General features: G+C 43.6%; 1 protein-coding gene across 2 annotated transcripts in view; it reads left to right on the top strand.

The window, feature by feature from the left end:
• The window catches only part of HSD17B4 (hydroxysteroid 17-beta dehydrogenase 4), a 69,595-nt gene extending 58,695 nt beyond the window's left edge, over positions 1 to 10,900 (top strand). For both annotated transcript variants that reach the window (XM_076361615.1, XM_076361616.1), the window contains exons 23-24: positions 8,479 to 8,606; positions 10,470 to 10,900. In XM_076361615.1, coding sequence (XP_076217730.1) covers positions 8,479 to 8,606; positions 10,470 to 10,559 — 218 coding nt within the window. In that variant the 3' untranslated portion in view covers positions 10,560 to 10,900. The remainder of the gene's footprint in view (positions 1 to 8,478; positions 8,607 to 10,469) is intronic.
• The last annotated feature ends 2,182 nt before the right edge of the window (positions 10,901 to 13,082 follow it).

Below are 13,082 nucleotides of genomic sequence, written 5' to 3'. Positions count from 1 at the left end.
TTACTGCAAATTTTTGTATAGTATGGTCAGTTCCTTCAAGCTTAGGTGTCAAAACAGTGGCTAGTGTTTATGAATTACTGTGGTCTCTATGGTCTAGTAAATATGTAAGGCTGAATGTAAATATCTAGGTGTCTGTAGAAAATGTTGCTTAATTTTCTCATCAGGAATATTGGTATGCAAGTACTCCCTTCGTATATCACTTTTTCAAAGAACTTTCTATGTTATCTGATGATTTTCTGAATATTTTTGTGTGTCTTTGAAATTTCAAGCAGTTAAAGGATGAAAAAAGTAGGAGTTGGTTAATAGAATCATAGAATCATAGAATCATTGAGGTTGGAAAAGACCTCTAAGATCATCGAGTCCAACCATCAACCCAACACCACCATGTCCACTAAACCATGTCCCTAAGCGCCTCATCTACACGTCTTTTAAATACCTCCAGGGATGGGGACTCCACCACTTCCCTGGGAAGCCTGTTCCAATGTTTCACCACTCTTTCAGTAAAGAAATTTTTCCTTACATCCAATCTAAACCTCCCCTGGCGCAACTGGAGGCCATTTCCTCTCGTCCTATCACTTGTTACTTGGGAGAAGAGACCTACCCCCACCTCGCTACAGCCTCCTTGCAGGGAGTTGTAGAGAGTGATGAGATCTCCCCTGAGCCTCCTTTTCTCCAGGCTAAACAACCCCAGTTCCCTCAGCCGCTCCTCATAAGACTTGTTCTCCAGACCCCTCACCAGCCTCGTTGCCCTTCTCTGGACACGCTCCAGCACCTCAACGTCCTTCTTGTAGTGAGGGGCCCAAAACTGAACACAGTATTCGAGGTGCGGCCTCACCAGGGCCGAGTACAGGGGCACGATCACTTCCCTACTCCTGCTGGCCGCACTATTTCTGATACAGGCCAGGATGCCATTGGCCTTCTTGGCCGCCTGGGCACACTGCTGGCTCATGTTCAGCCGGCTGTCGACCAACACCCCCAGGTCCTTTTCTGCTGGGCAGCTTTCCAGCCACTCTTCCCCAAGCCTGTAGCGCTGCATGGGGTTGTTGTGGCCAAAGTGCAAGACCCGGCCCTTGTCCTTGTTGAACCTCATACAGTTGGCCTGGGCCCATCGATCCAGCCTGTCCAGGTCCCTCTGCAGAGCCTTCCTACCCTCGAGCAGATCAACACTCCCACCCAGCTTGGTGTCGTCTGCGAACTTACTGAGGGTGCACTCAATCCCCTCATCCAGATCATCAATAAAGATATTGAACAAGACCGGCCCCAGTACTGAGCCCTGGGGAACACCGCTCGTGACCGGCTGCCAACTGGATTGAACTCCATTCACCACAACCCTCTGGGCCCGGCCGTCCAGCCAGTTTTTGACCCAGCGCAGGGTACACCTGTCTAAGCCGTGAGCCCCCAGCTTCTCTAGGAGAATGCTGTGGGAGACAGTGTCAAAGGCCTTGCTGAAGTCCAGGTAGACCACATCCACAGCCTTTCCCTCATCCACTAGGCGGGTCACCTGGTCATAGAAGGAGATTAGGTTGGTCAGGCAGGACCTGCCTCTCATGAATCCGTGCTGGCTGGGCCGGATCCCCTGGTTGTCCTGCTCATGCCTTGTGAGTGCCCTCCAGATGAACTGCTCCATAATCTTCCCCGGCACCGAGGTCAGGCTGACAGGCCTGTAGTTCCCCGGATCCTCCTTCCGGCCCTTCTTGTGGATGGGCGTCACATTGGCAAGCCTCCAGTCATCCGGGACCTCCCCCGTTAACCAGGACTGCTGATAAATGATGGAAAGCGGCTTGGCGAGCACCTCCGCCAGCTCCCTCAGCACTCTCGGGTGGATCCCATCCGGCCCCATAGACTTGTGAGTGTCCAGGTGGCGTAGCAGGTCATTGACTGCTTCCTCTTGGATTACGGGGGGTTCATCCTGCTCGCCGTCCCTGTCTTCCAGCTCAGGGGGCTGAGTACCCTGAGGATAACTGCTCTGCCTGTTAAAGACTGAGGCAAAGAAGGCATTGAGTACCTCAGCCTTTTCCTCATCCTCAGTGACAATGTTCCCCCTTGCATCCAATAAAGGATGGAGATTCTCCTTGGCTCTCTTCTTGTCATTAATAGATTTGTAAAAACTTTTTTTGTTGTCTCTAACGACAGCGGCCAGGTTGCGTTCTAGCTGGACTTTTGCCTTTCTCATTTCTTCTCTGCACAACCTAATGAGATCCCTGTACTCTTCTTGAGTCGCCTGCCCCTTCTTCCACAAGCGGTAAACTCTCCTTTTTTTCCTGAGTCCCAGCAAGAGCTCCCCGTTCAGCCAGGCCGGTCGTCTTCCCCGCCCATTCTTCTTATGGCGTACAGGGACAGCCTGCTCCTGCGCCTTTAAGACTTCCTTCTTGAAGATCATCCAGCCTTCCTGGACCCCTTTGCCCTTCAGGACTCTCCCACGGGACTCTCTCAACCAACGTCCTGAACAGGCCAAAGTCTGCCCTCCAGAAGTCCATGGTTGTGGTTTTGCTGCCCCCCCTCCTTACTTCACCAAGAATCGAGAATTCTATCATTTCATGGTCGCTAAGCCCAAGACGGCCTCCGACCACCACATCTCCCACCAGTCCTTCTCTGTTTGTAAACAGCAGGTCGAGCGAGGCACCTCCCCTGGTAGGCTCACTTACCAGCTGTGTCAGGAAGTTGTCTTCCACACACTCCAGGAACCTCCTAGACTGCTTCCTCTCTGCCGTGTTGTATTTCCAGCAGACGTCCGGGAAGTTGAAGTCCCCCACGAGAACAAGGGCTAGCGATTGAGAGACTTCTGCCAGCCGCTTATAGAACGCTTCATCCGCCCCTTCATCCTGGTTGGGTGGTCTATAACAGACTCCCAGCAGGATATCTGCCTCGTTGGCCTTCCCCCTCATCCTTACCCATAGACACTCAACCGTACCATCATCACAATCGTTGAGCTCTATACAATCAAAACACTCCCTAACATACAGGGCCACCCCACCGCCTCTCCTTCCTCGCCTGTCCCTTCTGAAGAGTCTATAGCCATCCATTGCAGCACTCCAGTCATGAGAGTCACCCCACCATGTTTCTGTGAGGGCGACTAAGTCATATCTCTCCCGCTGCACAATGGCTTCCAGCTCCTCCTGCTTGCCGCCCATGCTGCGTGCATTGGTGTATATGCACTTGAGCTGGGCTATCGATTTCGCCCCCGGCATCGGCACGCCACCCCTCGGCTCATCTCTAGCGAGCCTGGTTTTATCCCCTTCCCCCTTCGAACCTAGTTTAAAGCCCTCTCAATGAGCCCTGCCAATTCATGAGCCATGATCCTTTTTCCCTTGTGAGACAGCTGGACTCCGTCTGTCACCAGCAGGCCCGGTGCCATGTAAACCTCCCCATGATCAAAAAAGCCAAAATTCCTCCGATGGCACCAGCCCCTGAGCCACGCGTTGATCAGGTGTGTTTTCCTGCTCCTTTCAGTATCCTTCCCTGCCACTGTAGGGATAGAGGAAAACACTACCTGTGCTCCCGATCCTTGAACCAGTCGCCCCAGTGCCCTGAAGTCCCTTTTGATCGCTGCAGGACTTCTCTCTGCAACCTCATCACTGCCAGCCTGTATAACCAGCAGCGGGTAGTAGTCGGAAGACCGTACCAAACCAGGGAGCTTCCTAGTGATGTCTCTGACCCGGGCCCCAGGGAGGCAGCAGACTTCCCTGTGGGACGGGTCCGGTCGGCATATCGGGCCCTCTGTTCCCCTCAGAAGGGAATCGCCTATGACAATTACCCTCCTTTTTTTCTTAGCAGTGGCAGTCGTAATGCGTGGGGCTGACTGCCTCACCCTAGGCGACCCCCCGGATGGACCTTCATCTACGTCCTCGCTTGCCTCACCCTCAAGTTCCAGGGCCCCATATCTGTTGTGTAAAGGCAACCGGGAAGGTGAGGGAGGCCGGGCGGGGGTTCGCCAGGCACGCCGAGCAGGGACCCGTTTCCATCCCCCCCCGTCGCTTAGGTCCCCTCTTTCTACCTGGTGGCAAGAAGGCAGGGGATGCTCTGCTTCTCACGGAGCCTCCATCTGCTGCCTCTGCCTCAGGGATGGTAGGGTGCGGCTCCACCAATCTATCTCCCTCTCACACTCCCGGATACTCCTCAACCTTTCCACCTCCTCCTTCAGCTCTGCCACCAGGCTGAGCAGATCATCCACCTGGTCACACCGCACACAGGTGTTGTCTCTGCTGCCCTCCGGCACAGCTGACAGGCTCAGGCACTCCCTGCAGCCAGAGACCTGGACAGCTGTATGCTTGCGAGTGAGCTCCGTCTGGGTCGCCACATTCCTTCTGGCGACGGCTTTCGGCCGAGTGGAAACCATAGCCGGTCCTCTTCTCGGAAGCCGACGATTACCAGTTGAGTTGGCCTCTGGAGCCGGGCTGCGCCTTGCCCGCTCGCCTTCCCTGCACGCCCTCCCTCGTGAACTGCCGCGCAAACTGCCGCGCCACGCCCTTCTGACGCGCCACGTCCTGTTCGCCGCGCTCCGGGTCGCTCGCGCTCCCTGGGGCTGCTCTTCTAAGTGAGGGGGTTTGGCCGCCGCCCCTCTTGTCCCCGCCCACGCTGAGTCAGAGCTGCCGCTCGTCAGGAGCTCCCTCCTCCGGCTCGGGGAACGGCGGGGCTGGGGCTCCCTCTCGCTCCCTGCGCTTTTGCTTTTCGCGGGTTTGGCCGCGGTTTTGCCGCTTCAGGAAGGGTCCCCCGTCGCGATCCTCCGCTCCGGAGCCCTTCGCCTCGGTGGCTTCATAGTAATAGTAAAATAAAATCATTAAAATTAAATTTTGATTAATAATTTAAATATCAAATTGTAATATTAAAATAGTTATGTAAACTCACTGGCAGAGTGTTAGCAGTTGTGACAGCATCTTATGGATGATAATAATTCATAGATATTTAATTACTGTAATACAACACTTATGTATACGCGTAAAAACAAAAATTTGAAGGATAACTGCTGTTTTATCCACTGAAACTGCTTGATTCTTCTTTTCTGCCAAGTGTGTAATACTAAACTTTTATATATTTAAGAAGCTAGTAGATTTTTAAAAGGGACTTCAGCTTTAAGTTTAATTTGTGTTGCTACACACAGTATTGAGGAGTACCATGCCCGTGTTTCAAACTTCTGTTTTTGTACGGAGTGGATCAGCCATGTGAATGGCTAGGAGAAGAGCTGTATCTGTAGTAGCCATGAAGGGCTCCATGTTCTCAGGAACAAAGAACACCAGAGACACCTTTAGGCTACTCATCTGTTAATGCTAGCAGTGGAGCAGCACTAGCAGTGCCTAAGGTAGTTGCCTGGCAGGTGCCCAGGTCACCAGCCACTTGAGCACTGACATAGCTATGCCAATACCAAGTCATTATCAAGCTGGCTGCTGCAATCGTAGCACAGCATGCAAGCTGCAGTGATGAGATGGTAGCTATAACCATAGAAACATGTATCCGGGAGATATGTGTAGAAGACATGTATAGGAGGCTTGCATCAAGACTGTTTCCTGCTATGGCAGGCAGCTGTGTTATATAGCTTTATCTCATAAAGTCGTATTTTACAAGAAGGCACCCTCTCTGGTCATTTTGGAAAGCTAGAATTTTTCTTCTCTGATGGTTGGAATCTGTTCTGGTATTCGGCTCATTTCTTTCATTGTTAGTTTATATCCATTTGTCTGTGTGCCAGTGCTATAGTTTAGTCTCAGTTGTCATCTGAATACTCTAGGCTAGGTGTATGTCAGAAGGCAAGAAAAATGATTGTATATGTTCCTAATCCTTCCCTGCCCCTCCCCCCCCCCCCCCCCGCAAATGAATGAGCAAGTTTTTGGGGTAGTTTTCCGTTCTCTGTAAGGAGTGGAGTTCCTTTCCCTCTTTAAAATACCAGTATCTGGTGTATTTTGAATCGCTCTTTCTCCAGAATTCACCCACTAGGGCTTACGTATCAAGTTTTGGGTTTTCATTTCCTCCTGCTACTTTGGGGTTTTGGGTGGCTTTTTTTTCATTTTTTTTGACTGCTTGCATTAGAGATGTCAGAACTCATTTATGATAAAGCTTAAAAAAAGGGGTGGGTCAAGTAATAGTAGAAGGTCCTTCATGTTTTTGTGAAAAAGACAGTATTTTTTGTCACAGAGCTCTTCCCTTTTGTGGCTGCTCTGTTCTTTTTTCTTTTTTTTCTTCCTTAGCAAAAATCTTAATGCTCTTTAAAAAGAATAAAGAGAAAATGGAAATTATATTTTCATATTTTTGGGAAAAGAACATACTAATAGATTGGCCCTCTTTTTTTTTACAATTTCTAATATGTTTTAATTTGAGATGGGTTAAGGATTTGATGTGATGAAACGTAACAGTTTTGCCCATGGTACCATGATTATGCAGTGTTTACAGGCATATTTGTGCTTTGAGAGCTTACAATTAATTATAGATGTGGATTGATAAGCCATGCTCTTGAGACTTGGATAGGAAATGGAGAAGGAGAACGGGGATCGTAACAATATTAAGTATGTACTATATTCAGATTAAAATCTAGAAGTTGTTAGAACTTGCCTGAGTCACTACACCTTTTTAATTCTATCTTTTTGTCATCTAAACTTTACACTGCTGAGACTGATGAATAGTATTTTCAGTGAGATATATCAAAACTGCTTTTCCAGCCAGTGCTTAGTAGAGAAGGAGAAGAGGGTCTGTTGTCTTGGGAGTTGTTATGTCAGGCTTTCAGCATCTGGGTTCCCTTCTGGAACAGTCTGGGAAGGGTAGGGTCAGCCAAAAAAATTAATGCATGCAAAATGAAGCACAAGAAGGGACTACATCTTTTGATTTCTGAGGTCCAGAAGTAATTAAAAATAAATAATAAAGAACTGTAAGCATCCTAGAAAACCATGTGTGTGTTTTGTGAATGTACATGTGGGGCTTGCTGACCAGTGGTATTTGGCTCAAAGGGAGCTCAGCTTGGCTACATTGGAATGGTTTGTAACATTGCTAGCAATTGAGTAGAGGTATATTTTAAAAGCACACTGACAGTTAAGCTTGGTTAACTTAATCTGAGCAGCTGGTATCCACTGTGAAACTTGAATTTCATGATTCAATAGATGTTTGGTTTTGTTTGTTTGTTTGTTTTAAGTAATAGTCTGTGCCTGCATAACCTACAGCAGCAATGTTTAAAGGCTTGCTTACGATGTTAGACTATATAGTAGCTGTTTTGGATCAAAAGAATGTTACACAGCTCCTACCCACAAACACAGAAGGTATAGATTGTTCATCTGGTGCTCAATAATTTTTTTTTTTTCTTCTCTTACTGCATCAAGTTAGTGATGTCCATTAAACCTACTCCTGAAACTATAATTTACCTTAAAATCAAGTGGATAATAATAATCCAGTATGTCACTTCTCACTGACCATCATTGTACACTTAATTCCCCTTCTAGTCTTGTTATAACTGGATAAATATTACTTAGAACAGATTTCAGAAAATGAAAGACTTAACTCAAACAGACAAAACCTATTCCCAGTCTGTATAGTTCACCTTACCCTTTCAGAAAAATTATTTGGAAAAAAAATACACGAGATAGTTCATGCAGAAATAAGTCTCCATAGTTAGGCCAGTGTCTTAAAATTTGTAAACTAAGAGAAACCAACTGACAGTATTAGTATTGGCTAGGCAGCCATGATTCTGTGATTAGAGATGTCATGTCCTTATGGGAACATCCACTTGAATAATGATTTTTTTTCTTGTGCTTAAAAAGCAGGGGGAGACCAAGAGAAAAAGGTGTAAAGGGAAAGACTGGAATTTGCAGAATCTGAGAATGATTTGGCAGAGGACATCCTGTCAAAATATTCTTCTAATACTCTTCTAAACAATTGACACAATACCTGATAGTGTTAGCCTTGTAATAGATTATTTTGGCAGGTCACTTGGTGTGGGAAAAGAACACTCCGAAGCTCCAGACACTTTGCAGAATTTTTGGCTTTCCTGAAGAGAAAGACAGATATTTGGCAAGGTTTTAAATGCTCTTTGCATGAAGCAGAACAGGCTATATTGCCTGTGGGGCAGAACAGGGAAAATGCAGCAGCATGTTTGAACACTGCCACACTCGCTTTCTCTGAATATAGGATGCTGTTTTAAAACATTAGAGCTTTATTACTAACTTTAAAATTTTTACAGTAATTGCACTAATTAATATCTTGTAAATCTTAAGTGTTGTTTAAAAATGGTTTTTGCCATCTATGCAAGAATTTTCAAATGTCAGTCCTTGCTGTAAGCTCCCTCCCCTTTAGTACAGGAATAATTTTTTTTTCTATTCTAATCTAAATTATTTTCTCTCATTAAAGAAGAAGAATTAAAACCCTTTCATTTTCTAAGTGGCTGTTAGCTCAAGATTTATGTTTAGACTGGATGCTTCGTAATAACAGATAAGGAGAGTAGTGTTCTTTAGACTGAAAATTTTATCTTCAGTTTTAAATAAAACTATCTTTGCTGCTGCTTCTCAGCAATTGACTTAAAGAATGGCTCTGGAGCAGTGTATCAAGGACCTGCAAGAAGTTCTGCTGATACCATCTTCACTCTCTCAGACGAGGATTTCATGGACGTGGTACAACAAAAGACCAACCCCCAAAAGGTAAAACCTGTGCATCACAGACATACTCACTTGCATGGGGACATGTTATTTGCCTTAAATCAAGCTCTGGTTCATGACTGTTTGCATTCCGATGTCTGCAACACTGGATGTTTTGACAGTGCAAACCAGAGTCAGATGAGGTATAAGCACATCGTTACCTTATACTGAATTAGTCAGAAGACATGAGGAGGAATTTATGCCATCTTTATCATCTTGAGACAAAGGTACCTGAAATGACATAAAGCCTGGCAGTACAAAGTTAGTTGTTTGTTTCCTGGCACTTCATAATATATGATTTCCAAGGTTAGTGTTTGTCAGTTTGATCATTCAGGGTGTTTTGATTGGTCATGTTGCAGGAACTTGGTATTTGTTGCAATATTCTGATTTACTGCTACTATTGCAGCAGAGAGAAGTCTTGGACAAGGTATGCATGTAGATCCATTGAAACTGGTCAAAATTCACCCAAACTAGGTAGATTTTTAAGGGAAAGAAAGATTTAAAAAAGGTATGTAACCTCGTCTGCACTTTTAGCTTCTTGGAGTAATCAACTACTTAAAACCTCTAATTTTACTAATAAAAATGCCTTGTGTAAAAGTAAATTGAACTGTCACAAATTTAATATGTCAGCTTACAGATTAAAGCTTGAGCAAGTGAAGACTTTAATTAAGCTCAGCATATATCAAACAGTTCCTTTTCTTTGATCCCAAGCGGTTGTTGTTGGAGCCTTTGATTGTAAATTGGAGACTGACAATGATGGCAAATGTTTGTTACAAGTCCTACATACCACATGAGTAAAATCCTTTGTGGCCCTCTGTATATAGCAGGCATAAAGCATAAACCAACAAGATGTTGATGTGTAATCTTCAGAATGCTCGAGAACAGTGATTGCAATTCAGGAACATTATCTATTCTTAGGCATTAGTATTTCCTTTGAGTTTCTGTGAAGTTTTTCATTTAAAGAAGCTCAAAGCATCTATTCAAATTCTTTTGTGCTGGCTCTCTCCTTATTTGAATGTATTTCAAGTTAATGGAACTATGCAAAAGCACATTGTTTCAGAACTTTCAAAGAGCTTTCAAATTGCAAAGCCACAGCGAAGGAAAACTAGTTTTAAAAAAATCCTGAACTAGATTGAAACAGGGTATACAGCTCTTTGAAGTAGGGACAATAAAAATGTAATATACCGGCATTTCAGTGAAAATATTGGTTGATCCATGATTCTGCACACACAACAAAATCTTGTTTAGTTCCTGTTTGTTGTAATATGCTATGTATTGCATATGAAATGCCAGTGCATTTCTTTGAAATATCTGTGTATGTATATTGTGCAAGTTCCTGTTTGGATTTGTTACGAATTTGAGTGAGTAGCTGACCTTTTCATTAGGCCTTTAATTTTCATTAAATGCCCTTTTCATTCAATTTTCTCATTTCATACAAGGATATGTGGATTTCTATAGCACAGGGAGTGAAGGACTGGGAGCTTTATTTTTGTGCCCTGGTGAAGTTTTGCCATCCGCTTCTGTGAAGAAGTTTGTCTTATACCAGGAGAAGTCCTCTATGCTATATGTAGAAAAGAAATGGAGGCCACTGAAGTTGCTTTGAATTTATTTTTTTTTCCCCTGAGTGATAGACTTGGCCTTGCCTGCACTCTAGATAGAAAACTGTGATTCTGGATGCTACTAAAATTGAACTAGGATGGTTTTCTGTTAATAACCAATAACCAATGGGCATTGCGCACTGAAGGCTTTCTCCTAAGCACTAAACAACCACACTTATCTTTGGCTTCTTGTTTGGTTCTAGCAACTCTTTGGATTGTGGGTGAACAGTTTAATAATTTTTTTTTTTCCCTCCTCTGCTTTTTATAGGCATTCTTTTCTGGTAAACTAAAAGTGAAGGGAAACATCATGCTGAGCCAGAAGTTGGAAATGATCCTGAAAGATTATGCCAAACTCTGAACTGCTTGATCATCTACCACAGCAGTGAAGAACTTCAGAAGATAGAAACTTCAATTAGTTCAGAACCAATGATTGAAACATTTGCAGGCTACTTAACATCAATGTACTAATTCATTATACTGCTAATATACAAGCTGTTTTAATTGCTGTAGACAGAAAATTATGAAATGAATGTAACTGTTAATATTATCCCTTTTTTGTTTCACAGCAGTGGTAGAGAATCATACTTTCCTCATTGCACAACTTTATCTGAATAAAATGTATGTAGTTCTTACGAAGATGCATATATTTCTATATTAATTCTGAAGAAAATTAAACCAATACACCTCTTTGATATCTCCTTCTATGTGTCTGTCAGCCTTCATGTGTATTGTCTTAGATAGACTGTCTAATTTCTATGAATCTAGCTGGTTTATTATTAAAATTAACATTTTTTTTTTGTCTTAAGTTCTCATGATCCCGTTAAAACAACTGGAAGATGGAAGTCAGTTCCATTTATTTACATCTTGTCATTATGGGTTTTTTTTCCGTACAGGAAAAAACTCTTGAACTTTAGCTCTGCCCACCTTATTTAGGCAGTCATTTTTACTCTTACAAAGTTACTCTTACAAATTACATGGAAAGTGGTAAGCATTAATTCTTTAGGGGAAACTCTTTAATCTGAGAGGTATTACACTGCAGCAAAGGCTCTCACTGTAGCCAAATTGTTCTTCATGTAGATTCATTCTCATGAGGGTCAGCATCATGGCAGCAGGGAAAGATACAAGAGTGAATTCTTCATTTTGTACCTATGGCCAGAACTGAGATGGCAGCTGTGGCCCTATGTTTTCCTGAAGCAAGTACGCTCTTAATCACTGATCGTCACATGAACACCTAGAAATTTGATTTCACCAATGTGATCAACATTTCATGTGCTCAGTATCTTTTTTTCTCATTCAGACTTGTTCTATGTTGATACTTTTTGAAGAATACAGGCCATCTAAGGCTTGTCTCCTTGGTCAGAATGAGAAAATAATTTTGCTTTATCTTAAAGGATGGAATTTTTTTTTTCCCCCCCCAAAACTGGGAGGTACATCACTGCTGTGACTGTGTGAGTAGACTGTAGCCATTAAAGAGCCTTTTGGGGGCTGCAGATGAGTTTGACAGTTTGAGGATAAATTCTACATGTTGTAATACTGAGTCAAATTCTCCACAAATTTATTTCTTCACAGCTGTACTATCAGCCATGCTTTGATTCAGGCGGAGAAATACGAATCTGAAGTATGTCAACAAGTATCTCACATAAATTACATCATGAATAAATGGGAAACAGAGTAAGTGTGATGTTCACCACCTCAAAGAGGCCATCCAATAGAAATGACTGAAGAAATGTCCTTTAACCAATTAAAATTTATTTTTTTCACAGTGGTCATTTCTGTATAAGTAGGACCTAATCATTGCCTGTACTGCCCAGCTTCTATTTACCAAGCAACTTTGTGACACATAGATAAAGGTGTCTTCTATTACTTTCTCTTAAGAAATTGTATGAGAAAGACTGATTGCAGCTTTGTATGTTTATGCATGCACATGCTACACCAAAAAAAATCAGTTTTCTACATAGATCTTTCCTGTCTATAAATCTATATATAATGCCATGAAAATGTTTATTGAGAAAAAGGAACTGATGAACTAACTTTGAGTCTAGGAAAGCAATTATCACTACATCCATTTAAGAATATGGTATTTACTGTAGGTCACATGGTCTTGAAAATTCACAACAGGTGTTCTTTTTTCTCAGCCCCATAGATTGTCTGAAACCTTACAGCACTGCTCTACAAGGAGGGAACAGACTGCTAATAGGCTGGTTTTTTCCTCCCCTTTGGAAGCAGGAAGTAAAAATACTAAGGCAACGGAAGCTGGTACTGTTGAAACCTGTTGTGATTTAACAGGTTGGAGTCAGTCTACTAAAGAACATCAGTTCACTAAATGTGTTGGGTGAGGATGAAAGGAATAACCCAAGAACCATATCAATTATAGGTACTCTTGTGATGATTTCTATCCTGCATAGTTTCAGTTGGACACAAAATCCACGTGCTTCAGTTGTATCCCCAATACTGGCCTTAATTAAAAACACAAAAGATACACCCCAAAGTTACACAGGTGTTTGAGATATACATCCTAGACTTTAGCCTGACTTCAGCTTCTTTCTGCACCATGACTTGGTCATAGGTGTTAATCTTGGGTGGAACAGAAAGTCCTCCCTACTTTACTGCAGAAGGCTCTTCCTTTTCCTCTCCTTACCAAGGCTAATTGAGCACACCTCTCAGTATTGTGGTGTCCTGGTTTCGGCAGGGATAGAGTTAATTTCCTTTCTAGTAGCTGGTACAGTGTTTTGGATTTAGGATGAGAACAAAGTTGATAACACACCGGTGTTTTAGTTGTTGCTAGGTAATGCTTACACTAGCCAAGGACTTTTCAGCTTCCCATGCTCTACTGACTGAGGAGGCTGGAGGTGCACAAGAAGCTGGGAGGGGGCACAGCCAA

The sequence above is a fragment of the Aptenodytes patagonicus genome, chromosome Z (genome assembly GCF_965638725.1).
Source record: "Aptenodytes patagonicus chromosome Z, bAptPat1.pri.cur, whole genome shotgun sequence".
NCBI classification, from domain to species: Eukaryota; Metazoa; Chordata; class Aves; order Sphenisciformes; family Spheniscidae; genus Aptenodytes; species Aptenodytes patagonicus.
The sequence above is the reverse complement of the archived record's forward strand: the minus strand, read 5'-3'. Positions and strand labels throughout refer to the sequence as shown.